Here is an 18,316-nt window from a genome sequence, read left to right on the forward strand (position 1 = left end):
TGCAATGAAACAAGGCAGTCGTCTGCTTAGTTTGCCTCAATTCATGCGATTAATTGATCATATCTCAGTTTCTGACTTTAGTGTTCGGTTTACAGTTTCGGTTAATTTGTTTTAAAGTGAATCATCAACGCTCAGTAAATGTAAATGTTTAGCATGTGTTGAACAACATGAACAAAATTGTGGAAGAAAAGTCACATTTTGAGGTCTGCAAATTGTTTATTGAAGTAACAGCTTTCTTTGCATAAATAGCTAAGGCATGTTTTGCACCTCATTAAAATATACTAAAAACAAAGCTAGATAATATAATAAAACAGAGAAGAAAACATGTTTTCTTATCTTAAATATCTTAATATAGAAAGAAAGAAAGAGAAAAAATTTCCTTCACAATTCATTTTTCAAATTGAATCCCACTGTAGCACCAGCTCCCTCCACCATGCTATTTCTTCCACAGAAACTTGTCATTAGTCTTCCAGAGTGCCGAGCCCCCTTCTTCCCCAGACGTGCTCCGGTCCGGGCGGTCGGTCCTCCGACGCACCCTCTCCAGCACCGACAGGTCCGTCAGCCGCTGCAGGCTCTCCTCGCTGCCCTCGTTCAAAATGTCCCAGAAGTCTTTGCGGCCTGCTGCTGCTGCCTTGTGTCGCGGCGGAGGAGGAGGCGGTGGGGCGGGTGAGTGGGCTTGCGCGGTGGGGTCGCCGCCGTCGGCACGGAAACGGGGTCGGGGAGTTTGAGAGGGGGTCGCCGTCGGTAACAGCCTCTGCGGCGCCCCTCTGGCCGAGGTGGGTCTGAACAGGTCGTCCAGAATCGACGTGTCTCCGATGAGGTCCGTGAGGATGCTGCAACGGGTGACCGAGGGGGGAGGGGCCTCTCTGCAGCGGGACGGGGGCCGTGCCTCGTCTGTCTGGCCCACCGCAGCGCCGACGGCGGGCCTCGGGGCGGGCTCCGAGTGGGCCCCCTTGCGTTTGGCTGGCGTGGAGGCCGAGCCGTCGCGGAGGCCCGGAGAAGAAGGGGTGACTCTGTCTGCTGGGTCCAGAGCAGCAGCATCCTCACAGGGCTCCGGACTGCTGCCGGCCTGGTCTGAGCCAGGACCCCCTGCAGCTCTGGAGGGGCCCGTGCTGGAAACACTCACCCTGTGTGTCCTCTTACACTCTCTGGCGACGCCACTGACCGCCTTTTTCGCCGGGTCCCCAGCGACCCTCCCCTGAGGGATTCTGGGGGATTTGTGAGGTGTTAAAAGAGGCGTTTCTCTGGCCTCTAGCCCTGTCTCTCCTCTAGCCTTCTGAGGAGAGCCTTTCCTTCTGCGTTTGGGTTTAAGGGCGGGAGAGCTGCGGAGGGGGCGTGCTGTGGAGGTGGACTGGCCGGCAGAGGGCTCGGGGAACCAGTTGGTGACCATGTCAGCCAGGTCCGGATGGTCCAGGGACGAGTAGTACCGCCTGAGCCAGGCTAGTCTCTGACCCGAGCTGCTGCTCAGGACCTCTTCCGCAAAGGCACGGACTGAAGAGATGCCGAGTCTGGACGCCATCTGGTCCAACTGCTGCCTGTAGCAAAAAACATAGAAAACACTGAAGTAGAAGAGTGCGCAAAACACATGGTCGCGCAAACGCACTCGGAGCCAAACATACCCAATGAATCCATAATATACCTTGTACTCCCGAAATCAACTGAAATATATTTACTATGACTACGCTGGAGAAACACACACACACACAAGCACACACAAACACAAACACCAATGCTGATAATGAGGATGATGATGATGATGAAAAGCCTCTATTTTGGATTCCTAAACCCAGATGAGGCGGTAACTAGACAGTCAGAGAAACATCCACACAGTCTTAACGCTACGACGTCTGGTCTTTGAGAGTCTCCCGGCCAACCAGTGTCTGAATGGGCTCACCGGCCACCGGGGGAGAGGATGGTTCTAATGCCCACGGAGGTCAGGCAGCTGTTGTGGGTGGTTGCTGTTGATGTTGGTGCCAACATTTGCAGGCTTTCGTTGAAAAAAAAGTACATGATGTAGAATTTGAAGAAAAAGAGAACGCTGCTGTTCCAATAGAAGAAGAAAAAGCTAATGATATGTGGACTAACTCTATATCACAGTATAGAAATGATTCACAACAAAGGCAACTAATCAAACCTATCACCTACAGGCACACAAATCCTAATTTCCCTAACATACTGAGAAGTCGAAAAATCAACCTTCCCTTGAAGCTACAGAATGGATGGACTGTATAGACACCGCCAGCGTCTAATGCACCGAACTTTAATCTGTCTGCACTTGCCCAATAAAACGTAAATGTGTCATCAGGTCGGTTGAGACGCTGCAGTGGAAATAAATCAAATGCGCTTGACTATTGCATGTCTTAAGGCAGGTACGGGAACATGGCAGGCAATAAATCAGTTTGTCTGAGTAGTGTGCGTCTGTGTGGCATTTCCCTGTGTGGTTCAATGTGCACGTTAGAACGTGTGCGCGTGTGCGTGTGCGTGAGTGTGTGTGTGTGTGTGGCCTCCGGGGGGATCATTTCAGGGGGAATCTCAGAAGAGCTGTGGTTGTGCAGCGGGGAAAAAAAAAACTGGACGGGTGGGATGTGAACCCAACAAGGAAGTGGGATGGGAACGCGATGCTGGGAAGTATGGGGGGAGGGGGTGGGGAGGGCTCTGAGGTGGTCTCGGTCTCTCAGACAGACGCACACAATAACAACAACAACATAAAACGCGCATACATGGAGACACAGCCCAGACAAGCCCATTTACACACAAGAAGACACAAACAAGGTTCAGCATTACCCAATACCCATCTGGGGCCGCTTGTAGCCGCGGTTAGCTCTGGCCAATTTAACCCTTCACTGTCAGGAATGTCTCGCTACCTTAATGCTACTCCCCCATTCTTTGACCTATTTCATTTAATACCAAAGGACCGTTTGTTGAATCTCTCCCAGATATGCTGTCTGTTCTAATGCATTATTATAATATAGTTTTGGTCTTTGATGCATTTTCCATGTTCTCCTGGTCCTTTCCATTGTTTTCCCTCCCCTCTCACCTTTTTCAAATTAGAAACTAGCTTGCCATAATCCCCTACCTCTAATTCACTCATTTTTTCTCTTTCCATCCCACACTCTCTCATCCTTCTCCTCCCTCTTCCTCTTCCTCCTCCCCTCCTCCTCCCCCTCCCTTCCTCCTCCTCCTCCTCCCCCCTCCCTCCCTCCCTCCTCCTCCCCTGTCCTTGTACCTGCGTATGGCTTGCGGCGTTTGCCCCAGGATGAAGGTGTCCTCCCGGCCGCGGTGGACGGCCTGGCGGTCGGATGTGACGGGGTGCTGCGCCCTGAGCCCGCTGGTCCCGGCCCGGCTCTCCTCTCTGTCTGCTGCCGAGGCCCGAGCGCCGCTGCTCTCCGGAGCGCCTTCGGAAGACTCGCTCTGTAACCACGGGAAACCCACAGCGGAACCGCAAGGCGTGTTGGTGTGTGCGTCACCGTGTTATTAAATCAACCATCGTCTGGGATCATTGATTAAAAAAAAAAAAAACACACGTGGCAATCTGTGTTTGTTTGGTTTTTTTGGCGGAAAACTATTTTACAAGGCTTGTTAAAAACTAGCTGTTAATTAATAACTGACTAAATGACACAAATGTTGTTAGGACTGAAGGTATTTTTGGCCATCTTTCAACATTTTAAATCAATTCAAGCGATACGAGTCACACATTTTTGAGTTAAATTTGAATCATAAAAAAATGTAAAGGCCAGAAACGATTATGATCACATTCATGTTCATGTAATAATACTAAGTTCAGCACCGTCAGAAACGGCTCCTGTACCTCCTGGGTGCCGACAAGATGATTCGCTGGGAACTGCGAATACATCTGCCGGTCAAACACGTCCCGTACAGCCGCCCGGCTGATTCGCTCCTCGGCCTTGCTCCCGCCCACCACGCGCTGGTTAGAATGGGTGTACAGCACCTCACTGACTCCACCTTTAAAAAAAAAAAACACCATCCAGTCAGCTTCAAAACACAGTTGGCGATGCTTCGAGCACATCGCGTCACGCACGACAAACGAGACGACACCGACCCCAGGTTTACCTAGAACGGCGTCAATGGTTCCATCTCCGTGCGTCTGCGCTTTCGGCGATGACTTCAGGTCACCGCTTTTCGAAACGCGCTGACCTGAAGTGTCAGCCAACTTTGGTGTTTTGCCTCCATCGGTCGCCCTCCTGGACCCGCCCGCTCTTGTCGATCTCCCCATCTTGACGGGCGTGTGTTCCTCCTCAGACGAGGTGAACGTCTCGATGCGCTCCGTGTGTTTGGACCGGGCCCTGGCGCTCCCTCTCTTCCTGTTGGTACGGTTGGCTCTGCCTCTCTCCCCGCCCCTCTCCCCGTCTCTCTTCTTCCCTCTCTCTCCCTGCAGACCACGCCCATTCTCCCCGCCGCCGCCGCTGCCGCCTCTCCCCGCCTCGCCCAGGTCGTCAGATTCGTCAGAGTCGGACACTGCGTGCCTCCTTGGGGGGGCTGCTCGGGCCTCGTTCCGTCCCGTCTTCCTCGTCCCCTCCGCCCTGCTCGCGCTCATCCACCTCCCGCGGCGGTCCTCCCCACAGGACCCCCCCGAGGTGTCGGGGAGGACCCCGCCTCTGACGGAGCGTCCGTTCCCAGGGGTACCGGACGACGACGACCCCTGGGAAGTGCACCCCTCATCCACCTCCGCCTCTTTCTTCTTCTTCTTGGTGGATCGCTCCTCAGGACCATCAACACCACCACCACCACCACCACCACCACCACCACCCACGGACTCCCCCTCACTCAGACTGCTGTCCTCCACCCCAGAGGCCGGCCTCTGCGCCCCCCCGGTCAGCAGCCGGGAGAAGCCGCAGTGGAGGAGGCTGATTGGGGCGGCGGTGTGGGCGTTTGGTGCGGAGGTTCCCCCCGCGGCCCCGTCTTCCCCGCGGGGCCCCGCGCCCTTCCTCCTCTTGACGCTGCCCCCAACGTCCTCTTCCTCGCTGCCGCTGCTGAAGTCCAGCACCCCCCTGGATGAGGGGGTTGGGTTCCCAACGCTCGGCGGGCTGTTTGGTTTGGAGGCGTACGCGGGCGGGGGTTTCCCAGATTCCTAAAGGGAGAAATAAACATAATGAAAACAAAATAAATCTATTCAGCTTTGATATTGTTTTGGATCCACTTGTAGATGTAGATGACGCACAAGCACAACTTTGTCAACCTGTACTGTAGATCTATTAGGGCCAAGCCTGAATATTCCGATATTCGTTTGTTAGGTAGGTATTTGCCTGTTGTCCCGATGGTTACGACACACACAGTCAACTTTGTGATACTCTTTTAGTACCGTCTTTGTGTTTTAGCGTTATGACATGCAATTTTAAATCCACCTGACATTATACTATACTACTACAGTTTTGGGTGTACTTCCCCTTTAAAAATCATCTCAGAGTCCGATGCTACATATTTATTGGGTTTCAGAGCGACCAACTAAAGTCATATCTAGCGCTCCCACAGTATCATCCCACCAGATGACCCTTTCCCACTCCTGTCATGTCCATGTCTATACTTTCAACCCTTCAATCAGTACAACTACTGGGCTCCATGTGTACAGGAAAGTGTGTGGGTGCATCTGTGTGTATGGATGTGTGTGTATGCATGCATGCATGTGGAATTGTGTGAGCGTGGAGCGTGTGTGTGCATGCATGCATGGATATGGGTGCGTGTGTGCGCCTGTGTGTATGTATGTGTGGTTGTGTGTGTGTGCGCACATGCGGGTGTGTATGCTTGCCGTTGCCGTGCATGTGTGTGTTAAATGCAAGTCCACTCTATTGTTGTTCATTGCCAGTAGTTGCAGTCAGTCAAGCAAGACCTGCAAAGACGCCTGCGTGCTGAGCGGAACCTGAGCGCGGGCTGGGAACCGTCGCAGGACGTTAAGGGCCATCGCAGTGTAAATAAATAGGCCGACAGCAGAAGACAGGCTTCTGCAGAAGATAGGCTTCTGCTGTGTGGTCGGCCTGCTCCCTCCATTAGGACACTGGGTAATTACAGCCAGCTGTCCTACACTGCATCTGTGAGAGACACAGGAGGGGGAGGGACGAGAGAGACGAGAGACAAGAGAGAGAGAGAGAGAGAGAGAGAGAGAGAGAGAGAGAGAGAGAGACAAGAGAGAGAGAGAGAGAGAGAGAGAGAGAGAGAGAGAGAGAGAGAGAGAGAGAGAGAGAGAGAGAGAGAGAGAGAGAGAGAGAGAGAACGTTGGAAGTGTGAAAAGAGAGAATGAAAAAAAGCAGAGAGTGACAGATGGGAATAGAAGAAACAGTTTAAGGCAGACAGATGAAATACGCAGGGCACCGTTTGGCTGACTGACAGGAGGAACCATGTGTGAGGTATCTCCTCTTTCACACGGGAAGGGAGCCGGGGGGGTGGTGGTCGTGGTCGGGAGGGGCTGCGGGGGTCATATGGGCCGCTGGGGACGGTGGGGGGGGGGGTGAGCGCCACCCCCAGAGTTTCTGGTTCCCTGGGAACGTTTGGGATTACTCACGCCCGCTTCCTCCTCCTCGCCGCCCGTCTCCGCGCCACCGTCGGCCCCGGCCGCGTGCGTGCTGGCTGTGACCGCGCCGGCCTCCACCCGACCCTCCCGCTACGGGAGAAAGAAACAACAACAATGGACTTTGTGTTTGTTATCAGGGCGGCTGGTAAGACAGACGACGTACAGGAGGAGGCATGCAAAGGAATGACCGCCTGTACACAGGCTGGTGGCTAGACTTACGTTGAATTAAGAAATTTTTTAGTTACATTTAGTTTCATTAAGTAACTTCTAGCAACTTGAAACCCCGGCGTCTCCTAACTGAGTGTCGAGGTGTCCCTGAGCAAGAGCCTCGCCTGTATTACTCCCAAACACCTGTCTTTCACCTTGCATGGCTAACACCGCCGTCAGTGTATCAACGTGTACAAATGCGTGCATGAAGCACTTTGAGGGGCTAATGCTCTGAAAGGCGCTATGTTAACGCAGCCCAGCAGTATGGGTTTTACAGCACATTTCAAACAAATACAAATTGCATATTGTAGAGCAGTTAGGGGGTTTGGCCCCTCGCTCGAGGATGGGGAACATCGGGGATTGAACCCGTGAACCTGTTGTCTGGGAGTCACATCACCCTAAACCCTACACCGGCGCAGTACAGCAGCCCCTAGGTGAAGGACAAGGACGGGACTGGAGCGTTGCTGGTCAACAGACACTGGGGGGGGGGGGGGGGGTCAGGGGTCAGACCTCCAGCAGCTGGCGGGTCAGGCAGGTCCCCTGGGTCTGCAGCCTGAAGAGGTTCTTGGTCCCAAAGAGCTCCCCCTGATGGCCGTCCGTGCCCTGCACCGCCTCAAAGTACCGCCGCGCGCTCTCCCGGTCCACCACCGTGCTCTGCAGTTGCTGGGAGGTCGAGAGATGGATGGAAAGAAATACTAAATGACACATATACAGATATTATATTTATATATGAGAACTAATAACCCCTCGGCACCATTGTAAAGGAGGGGTTTTTCCCCTCAATGTGTTTTTCCGAGCTTAAATAAACTAAAATGAAAATAAATATATATATTAAAGTTTAAATGTGGAACATTGGAGAGGTTAAAAAACCAGGACAAATCTTTAGTCAATGCTGATCGATGAATTGAAGTGATTTGATTCATGTTATCAATAAAATCACATTCTACAATTCAAATCCTACCTCTCCCTTTGTTTACAAGAATCGTACTACGGACACTTCCAAAACCCCTCCCACACAGCAGAGCTATGCTGGTTCGCGTCGCACATTAGCACAGCCATTGAGAGTGGAAAAAACACAGTTAAAGAGTTTTTTGGAAATCGGAAAGTATCCCGTCTACTTCACATTTATCTATTTCAGGCTTTGCAAAGAAGGCTCTAATTATTGATATATATATATATATATATATATATATATATATATATATATATATATATAATGGCACTTAGCTGAAAATGTTTTTTACATTTTCTAAGAAACAATCGTTCATTAGGAGCACATCAAATGATAACACATAGGTAAGCTCATTGGGATAATGGGAGCAATATAATGAAATACATAGATTAAATTCCTATGCTATTTTGGTCAATTGTATGGGTTGCAGTTGCCCAAACTGGATTGGTCTTAACTCACGTTCTTAGGGAGAGAAATTGCTAATGTACCACATACGCAGCCTCTGCGTACGCAGCCTCAGCTGCGTACGCCATTGCAAGTCAAATCACAAATCACTGGCTCCAACAAGGAGATTCTAACAGCTGGTCACACACCATAATGAGGGAACATATTATGTTACAAAGAACCTCAAGGGACACACATACCTCACACACAAAATAAAATCATTTTGGAATGAAATGCATGTTTTACCATGGATCGCAGGTACCTGTTTGTAAACCTGTCGGAGGTAGATGATCTCCTCTACTGTACCCAATGAGATCAGCCTTAGCACAGTGACATCCCTCCACTGGCCAATACGATAGGCCCTTGGAGGGGGGGGGAAGAAACAACATTAATTTTACTGAACACAAGTAGTTCAAAAGGTAGGTCTTCTTTTTAGAGGAAATGTACCTCTCAAAAATATCTCTGCCATTCAAATTTTGTATTTCTGAAAAACATTTATTTTAAGTAATGTAATTTCCCTTGTGCCTTTGTTTTTGTATTGCAGTTTTGCCTAAAAGCAATAAATAAATAAAATGATTGAAACATCCATCGATAAAAATAAGATACATTTTTATACAAAAGGTAATTATTAAATATCATCATAAGTGTAATTGTTTCCTTAATTGACATACAAGACATACTGTAAATGTGAATACTGCTACGCTAGTTGTAATGTGATGTCTGTCATTTGAAAAAGCAACATTGTAATTGCTTTACTCGTTAACTCATGTGATCGTGGGGTTGGTGGTGGTGGTGGTGGGCATCGTACCGATCGATAGCTTGCAGGTCATTGGCTGGGTTCCAGGTGGGGTCAAACAGAACCACCACATTGGCTCCCACAAAGTTCAGGCCAAGACCACCCGCCCTGAGCGAAAGTGAGTCATACATATAATACATGCCTAGTAGCAATTATTACAAAAAACGAATTAAAAAAGATAACAAAATATATAATTTCATCAATACCACATTGTTTGAGCTCCAAAAATATATTTTTTTTGTGGATGTAATGGCTGTAATGACTCACATGGTGGAGACCAGGCAGAGGTTGGTGTGCGGGCAGCTGTTGAACTCCTTGACGATCTTGACCCGGTCTTTGGCCTTGGTGTTGCCATCCAGCCGGCTGTACTCCAGCCCCTCCGCCATGCAGTAGCTCACCAGCACATCAAGTAGCTGCAGGGGTTCCACACACACATACACAGAGTCTAGATCCTAGTTCTCAGTTTAATCCCCAATGCCCTACCGGTCTTCCCGTTGGCATCCTTGTTCCCTACCTGTATCTCGATTCCCTATGAGCTGCACAGGATAATGGCAACATCAGCTAATGGCTACTGCAAATATATACCCTCCAGCTTTCTTGCAGACATATTACAAATCAAAAATGCAGCTATTAACCTAGTTTGTCCTGAATAATTGATGTATCCGGCTCCTATTTTTTTTTTTTTTTTTTTTTTTTTAAGTCCCACATGGAACCAACTACTTTCAGCCTTAAAGACTATGTTAAGGAAGTGACTCCAGTGGACATGATAAAAAATAACAATGTCCTAAAAATCTCCAAAAGATCCTTAGAGGCCTTCCAAAAGAGCCTTCAGGCATCTAGACATCTCCATGTAGGCCCATCTATTACCCCCATGTTCTCAATTAGCAAAGTAACCATTGCAGCGATGTGTGCACGCATACTCAAAGACACAAACATTAAGACACAACACACTGGACAACACATAACATGTACCTTTGTGGAAAGAGAGAAAACAAGCACTTTGTCCCTCCTCTTCATGTAATGTCTTAAGAGCTTCTGCAGAACCTGCCAGCAAAAGAGACGAGTTGTTAGAGACAGAACAATCGTGTGTTGACAAGGAGGGACATGCCATGCTATTCAGTATGCCTCAAACCTTCATTTTCCCGCTGTACATGGGGTCAGATATGGCCTCAAACGCCTCTTCTTTGCACCTCCGCATGAAGTCCGGAAACTTCTGGAAAACCTTCTCGCAGACGGCGCCCACCAATTCTTTCTGAGCGGTGGCAATGGTTTGAGAAATGTTGAGTTGAGTAATAGGATGCAATACTTTAATATAAATGGAAATATCAAAGTCATTTTTAATTTATTTACTTGTTTCTTGCTGGTTCCATCCGTAGACTGCAGCAGGGCAACGTGATTTGCAACCTTCCTCAATATGGCCAAGTAGCTAAAGTACAGCACCTTCACTTCCACACCGGCAGAATTAGTCTGCGACACAAGAGACAACCATAAAACTGTCAGCTTCGCATGCTGAAGATAAAAGGGTGTAACGCCTTGCACAAATGTAAAACATGCCATACCCTTCACTCAATAGCGCCGCTCGGCATGCTACTTACTTTATAGCAGCAGCTCCGCCGAGTGCGACCGCTTTGACAGTCACACTTGTCCGAGGACCTCAGAATTAACATGACGTCTTCAGTGTCCAGCACGGTCTGATATACCGACCGCTGGAAGTCCGTCAGAGCGCAGTACACCACCTACAACAACACAACACAGCTCCTTCAACTGGGATTTGAGAAGCTCACCCATGGTAATAGCATAATATTGTGATTGTACTGGATAAGAAACACACTGCAGAGACTGTGGAACATGCTATGATAAGACTGTGATGTTAGAATGCGCCTCTACCCCAGGTGGAACCGTACCCGTTTTGGACTGTGACCCCATTCTTTGGTCTGAAAAATGTTTTGCAACCTTCTAGATACACCAAATCAATATATTAAGTTAAGTTCTCACATCTCTGTGAACTTACTCAGGCAACACTTGGCTGCACCAACATGGCGTGAACAAAGTGCTCATGTGGAGTGATAATAATGCTCTTGAGATTATCACAAAGAGCGAGGAGGAAATTGTATTTCGCTCAGCATCTGACCAGCGTTAAGTTCCTATTGTTAACCGTAATGAAAATATCAAGCAGGGATTTTGATATAAATATTTGGGTGTAATGATACACCATCTGTTATCCTTGAAAGACCACATTGAAACTGTCTGCAAAAGTACCAAGCAAAGAATTCATTTTTCCCCGCTGACTTATGTCCTCTGTGGGCAAGTAGATCAATTCCCATTTTGTTTTTTACCTCTGTGATTCTACAGTTCTCTAATACTACATGGTAAGTGTTTGTCCACTACTTAAAAGTCAAAACTGCCTCGCCACATAAAGATCTACTCAAAGATTGTAGGCCATCCTGCTTGCCTACCATATTAAGGCCATCAACATTGTCTTTGTTAAATGTCAAATGCAGGTTAAATGTATGCATCTTCTTTTTTAACAGCCCAAAAAAATAAAAACATTTCAAATATTGATAAAATATCTAAAGCTTATAGGGAGGGGGAACCACTGCCCTACCCGGTCATCCTTCTTTGGTAGCTGGTCCTTGATGAGGGCCTTGGTTCTCCTGAGGAACCAGGGGGAGATCTTGGTTGCCAGCGCCCGGACAGCCCTCCTGGCTGTGGCTAGGGAGCGCTTTGTCGCGCTGTGCTTCTGTCCCTGCTCTACCGGATCAGAGTACCGGTTCTTGAAGTTTCCCAGGCTTCCTAGACATGCAGGTATGGCCCTAAGATGTAACACGATGACAAATAAACCAATGAAAAACACATCCATAGGCAAAAAGACAGTCGTTTTTTTCCTTGTTCTTCATTTGTTTTGCATGAAAAGCGCTAATGTAAATAATGTTGATTGATGATGAAGAAAAAAATACCATAAAAAAGGATTTAAGACTGATATTAATACAAAAGCTGTTATAAAAAACTGTTAAAATGCACACTGTAAGAAAAGCAATTCCTGCATCTTAAAATGTCAGATATGAAAACATACCAATCCATGACACACCAGAACTCCTCCAGGTTGTTTTGCAGTATGGTCCCAGTCAGACCAATTCTAACCTATGATTAAAAACAACAGAACTTGTAATAAAAACAGATCAAAATATATAACAAAAGTTATTATACAAGGTTGATCCATCCTCCATGAATATTTGTAATACAATGCTAGAAGTAGAAGTTGGCACGCCAACTATTGATAAACATATCCAGAATAGTAGCTCACAAAATTGGAATCAATTAACGCAAATCAACCCAACAGGAAAATATCTTATTCATCTCTTACCTTGCACTTGAGCTCCTTCATAGCCTGTGTTATCTGGGATTTAGGATTCTTTAATTTGTGCACCTCATCCACAATAACAGCAGACCAGTCGATACTGAAACAAATAAGCAGTACAAAAGTAATGTTTCAGTTACAAAACATGGCATGCAGCCAAAATGAGTCCCTCCCGACCTCAATATAACCAACAACCATTGCTGTATGCTTCAAAAGAAAAAAAAGAGATTATAATAAATATATTCATTAGTGTTTTGCTTGATTTAACAGTTAAGAAGCCATAAAAAAAAAATATATATATATATATATGTTTTTGACATATACTTGTTCATTCTGCATTTATTTACAGTTTCTCTGACCCTAATTCACCAGTCCTGATTTACTGGTCAGGGCTACCTATTGAACTGGTCCAGACAGAGGCGGAGGGTCTCATAGGTGGTGAGGGCGATCTCGAAGCGCCCGTCCCTGATGCGGGACAGCTCCTCCTCCTTCCGCAGCCCGTGGATCACCACGCACTGGAAGTGGCCCCAGGTGTCCAGCTCCTCCTTCCAGTTGTACAGCACCGACAGCGGGGCCACAATCAAGAACACCTAGCACGCACACACGGACGCACACACACCTTGTCACAAGAACATCATTAAGGGTGTTTCATTCATTGTTTGGAATCATTAGACTACATGTGCTGATGTACAGAATAATCAAATGTTGCCCTTTTGAAAATATTCCAACTTGCCGTAGCATGTGTAGCAAAACAGTTATATATTTCATAAGCAGTTTAAGCATTATGGAATAAGAAAGATTCTCTGACATTGTTCACTGATTTCTAGCACTGTTCTATATCAAATGAGTGTTGATACATCCTCAAGCCCTACTGATTGTAATTCTCTTGCAAATACAATCACAAAATAAACATGGTATGCACACACACACACACACACACACACACACACATATACATATATATGTTATTACAATGAAAACCTTTGTGGTTTTGGTTGGATTCCTCTCTTTAAGCAGACCTACCTTGCTGGGTCTCCTCTGCTCTGAAAACGACTCAGTCCTGAGGAATCGAGGCTTGTTGTTCTCAACGTCCTCCCAGGTTCCGGTCTTGTAAAGCACAGCACTAAGAAAGCCAATGACCTATGACGACAAACAGCAACGGTGCCAGAACACAAAGAGAACACACAAAATTTACATAAATGTGGCTGGAAGAAATAGCATCAGATATTGGCCAGATAGGCTTTTTTCTGTTTATACCTGTACTGTCTTCCCTAAGCCCATGTCATCCCCCAGGATGCAGCCTCTGGATAAGGTGGCGTTTTCATGAATGAACTTGATGCCATCTCGTTGGTAGTCCCTCAAGTACCTGTTGACGGTGTATGGGACTTTCTCACCCAGAGAGAGCACTAGGGGAACAGCCGCGCCTAGGGGGTTCAGGCTTGGGAACAGGGGCTTCTCATGGGAGATCTGTCCGGAGCCGGCTCGTAGAAGCTTGGAGACTGGTATCGTTACTTCTTTTTCAACATCAACATCATCATCATCATGGATGTTGTGATTGATAAACTTCACCAACGCCGTGGTATCTTCATGATTATGAGTTGAGGAGGAGAGCAGACTCTGGATTGTAGCCTCTTGCAGGGAACCATCCTTCGGGTTCGGTGCAAGGCAACTGTCACCTTCTTGCCAAATGACTGAAACATTTACATTAGGATGAAAGATTAGGCTGCTATATAGGACCAATGTATTATTATTATAATTGTACAATACATTCTAACTTTAATATCAAACCTTTGGTGTCTGTGGTAGGAGCTGAGTCCATCTTGCTGCATTGCGAGGGTATTCTCTACTCCTGTTTCACAGCATAAGTTAGCTAACTTAGCCCTTTTTTTTACTCGGTTAACGTCACAACCGGGTCTAGACACAAGAGATAAACATTTATATTGTTTAAAATTTTGATACAGCGTGCGAACATGATCGTAAATAAAGTATTGCGTGCTGGTAGTGTAGAGTTGTATGTGTGTTCATGGTTCGAGGGAAGAATGCCCGAGCATGCCTGGTGTTTATTTACTTTCACTTTGAACGCCGCACTTTCGACTTTTTTAAAAATAGCATTAAAACAATCCCAACACCTCAAGTATCTGCGCCAAATTCCGTTTTATTTAATGTCTATAACATAATATTGTTCGCGGGAAATATAAATGTTTTTCTACGTTTCCGAATAAGAATTGAATAGAAAGTGCTGAATGGATGGAAGGATGGATTGAAAGACTGATTGAGATAGACAGACAGATAGACAGATAGACAGAAATAGTTTTATGATTTCTTTTTTTTAATGTAAAACTTGCATGTGTTATAGAAGGCCGATTTTATCAGCAGTTTCACCATTGAATATCAAACATCTGTTCTGGTTGTTAAAGTCCTATTCAACTCATAGAACTAAACTTGAGGTTGATAAATAAGTATTCTATAATAATATAAATATATATAAATCAGTATTTTTATCGACTTTAAAAGCAGACCTTATACCTTTATCCATCTGTTTGTATCTACAGCCTACAAACAAATCATTTAAAACGGCTGTGCTATGAAAGGCCAATAGAGGATGCAACAAATCCTGATTGAATGTAAACAATTTAGGATAGTCAAGCAATTGTCACTCAACAGCAACGACGGGATGTTGACAAGAATTGAGGAGAACCATCTTCGAGCACAGTCACGGGCCGCCTTCTAATCCAATGTGCTACACCCACCTCCTATTATTGTGAACAGGGCCAGCGAGGGCCACTGCGGTTCAGCAGGAGAACAAGTGTGTGTGTGAGATCTCACGCAGTATGTAAACCATTTGACATCAGTGTTTGGGCTTTCTTTATGGGAACATCTGTGGCAGCTGCACTATAAATTCCCAGGAACGGAAAACAGGAACAAAAAGTCCCATTTTTGTATGGCAGTGTACCATGGCAGGGAAAGGACTTTGAGCCCTCCTCATCTGGAGCGTTGCGGCTAACGTTTAGACCACGTTCAGTCGGGGATGGAGCCCGGATACAGCGTTGCTCTGTGTTTATGAGTGTTGTTTTCATAGCAACAGCCATCCTTAGAGAAAGCATATTGATGACTTTTATTGCAAATTCAAATACCATGCCGCAAAGTTAATTTGTGTGTCATTCATTTCTTTATTTCTATATTATTTATGTTATTTAAATATATGTATTGACTAATCCATCTTTATTAATAAATGAATATATTTACAATTTCACTGATAGATAGTTAAATATATTTGTATATATATAGAACAGACAATACAGATTTGAATGAAAGTCCTCACAAACAAAACCAACCCAGATTAAATGAATGGCCTAAACTCTATCCCTGAATATTTTTCCCTGATGAACATCAGTAAATCACCCCTGCACATGAGTGCTCATCTTGATCTGATCAAATTGGCCCGGCACCCTCTGATTTGAATAGAGCATGGTGCACGTTGGAGCAGACGTTCGCTGGCTGTCTCTTGGTCACAATCAGCGTTTGGAATAAGGAAGGCTTGAATGGAGGTCTTGTGGTCCACACTCCAGAGGAAATGCTCCATCTGTGTTACTGCCTCTCTCCCGCTCATGAGTCACAGGGCCCAGCCTGGGCCAAAACCAATTACCAGCAGGCCAAAGAAGGACAGTTTAAGATTCAATGATTTCCATCAGAGACATGCAATAACGCTGATGTAATTTCTGTTTGTGTGTTTTGGTCTGCATTAGAATGTTCATCAATAATGAATTCATCATGTAAGATTCAGTGCACACAGTTAGACTTGTATTAGAATGATGTCACATCAGCATTGGTTATGTCTACATGCTTTTAAAATCAGAACATCTGGAACACAGAAGCCGTGGTCAGTGGATATTATCACTCTTTTCCTTAAACTTGTGTGAAATATTATATGGTCTTATTTAAATGTTAACAAGTTAGTTTTGATAAGTGTGCTCTCAGTGCAATACATACAAAATGTGTTTTAAGTTCCTTTTTTGCAGGACCTCAGAAATGCAAAGTATCATGACAATGACAAAGTGTCATTGTAGCTGCCAAGATAGTTAATAACTCAATGTATTTTGTTTCAAGACAATGTTATTTGATGAGATTTATATTTCACCTTTTAAAAAATGAAATTACAAAAGAGTATGGGGTGAACTAATACCAGCAGAATAGTGTGCAAAATAAAAGAGAAAAGTCTTGAAATCAATTTGACAGACTTTACAATTCAACAATGTCTGCACGTACACTTTTTATTGGTATCATTGCAATGACTTGAGTGTGTTTTCAAACTCTGTTGCACAGTTACACTGCAATTAAATCATTCAGGGAATATGCAAAGTGTCTCTCTATGGAGCCCCAGGCCTAGTCCAGCCCTCCAGGGAGGGGAACACAGGGGAAGACTGGAGCTTGAATCAGAGGCTGTTCCCCCATGACTGCCTCTTTTCTTCAGGCCACATAGAGCCCGCGGTTCCATTTACTTTGTTGGCAGATTGATAGTTGTTTAAAGGCAGCTATAATCTCATTTTGATTTTATATTATTTACGATCCAGTCATCCAGCACTTCTAAAAGATACTTTAGACACTGTAAATAACCTTTATTCACTGAAGCCCATGGACAAAAGAGGTGCTGCCATGCTTTTTAATTAAGTTGTACAAAAGTTGAATCTCTTCCAAGCAGCTTTGAATATAATCCAGTTTCTTTCTCTGTTTCCCCCATCTCTTTCTTTTTTTTCTGTCCCCCCACTCCCTTCCCTCCCTCTCCTGTCTGTCTCTCTATTCTTCTAGTCTTTCCTATCTTCCCCTCTCTCCTTCTCTCCTTCTCTCTGTCTCTCTCTTGATCTCTCTCTCTCGCTCTCTCTCTCTCTCTCTCTCTCTTGCGGATCACTCGCTCTCTCCCTCTCTCCCTCTCGGTCTCGCTTGCTTTCTTTCCCCCTCCCCTCTTTCTTTCTCTCTCTCTCTCTCTCTCTCTCTCTCTCTCTCTCTCTCTCTCTCTCTCTCTCTCTCTCTCTCTATCTCACTCTCCCTTTATTTTTCTCAATTACTGAGGCACTCAATTAAACAAACACAAGGCAGGCACTTGAAAGGCACCCCTCTGGACATAGTTGCATGGACTCTGTGAAAGTAAGGGGGCTCCAGTCCCCACCGTTACAGAAGCAAAACCAACCCCGCTAAAGCATTGCCAATGCCAAGCACAACCAAGCTAAAGCATTAGCCTTACTCCATCCCCCCAACACACACATACACACACCCTCTTCCCCGTCCTCTGCCTCCTCCTACACCTTTGTTGTTCTTCTGCATCCTTATCTTCTTCATGCCACCAAGTGGTATCTGTGATAAGCGACTCCCCCTGTTGGCTGACTTGGACAAACTGTTATCATACCAAACGTTCTTTGGCCATTCACCCAGGGGCCTCCGCTGACCCGAATTGGGGGGCGCCTCGTCGCCCTTTTGTGTCGTGGCCTGGACGGAACATTGTGATTCGTAGCTCGTCGTGTATTTTGAGCTAACTTGCCGTTCATTACACTGCCAGGCCTCACAGGAGGCCTTTTGTTCGTCCACACAAGTCCCAATAAGTTCATCAACCGCACCGTAGCGCCAACTGTGGCATCGGTGTGCGTGGTTTGAGATGCATATGTTATGTATGTATGTACGGGGTCGGTATTGCAGGCCGTGCGCGCGCGCGCGCGCGTGTGTGTGTGTGTGTGTGTGTGTGTGTGTGTGTGTGTACGTGTGTAGGTACACGTGCGCGTTGCCGTGCGTTGTCTACGTCGGTGCAAATCGCCTCTGCCTACCTCAGCAGGGCTTTCTCGCGACAGCTGATTCAGCGTTTGAGGGCCACATTGAAAAACACAGAGAGACACAACTTTTTGCCTTCGTTTGGGCGTTTCAGTTTTTTTTTTCGTTTGACTTGGACTTGGAACCAGCCACCCCTCCCCTCCGCCTGCTGGGCAGGATGGATGGGCACAAAAGCGGCCCGGTCTTGGAATAAAAGTATCTGGCCGTTAGACCCCCCCC

The 18,316-nt window shown here is 46.3% G+C and overlaps 1 protein-coding gene across 1 annotated transcript; it reads right to left on the minus strand.

Annotated features, from left to right (window-relative positions):
• Window positions 1-239: 239 nt before the first annotated feature.
• ercc6l2 (excision repair cross-complementation group 6-like 2) lies at window positions 240-14,099 on the minus strand (the record flags this gene model as incomplete). The annotated part of the gene is made up of 20 exons (XM_084468189.1): window positions 240-1,535; window positions 3,227-3,411; window positions 3,809-3,963; window positions 4,072-5,089; window positions 6,515-6,613; window positions 7,241-7,393; window positions 8,389-8,488; window positions 8,935-9,030; window positions 9,190-9,335; window positions 9,895-9,966; window positions 10,055-10,174; window positions 10,273-10,389; window positions 10,518-10,658; window positions 11,528-11,735; window positions 11,996-12,063; window positions 12,287-12,380; window positions 12,677-12,870; window positions 13,304-13,420; window positions 13,538-13,956; window positions 14,069-14,099. 20 exons carry the CDS (start codon window positions 14,097-14,099, stop codon window positions 437-439), a joined length of 4,632 nt encoding a protein of 1,543 aa, XP_084324315.1. The 3' UTR covers window positions 240-436.
• Between the last annotated feature and the right edge of the window lie 4,217 nt (window positions 14,100-18,316).

This window comes from Micromesistius poutassou (genome assembly GCF_964030765.1).
Source record: "Micromesistius poutassou genome assembly, chromosome: 5".
NCBI lineage: Eukaryota > Metazoa > Chordata > Actinopteri > Gadiformes > Gadidae > Micromesistius > Micromesistius poutassou.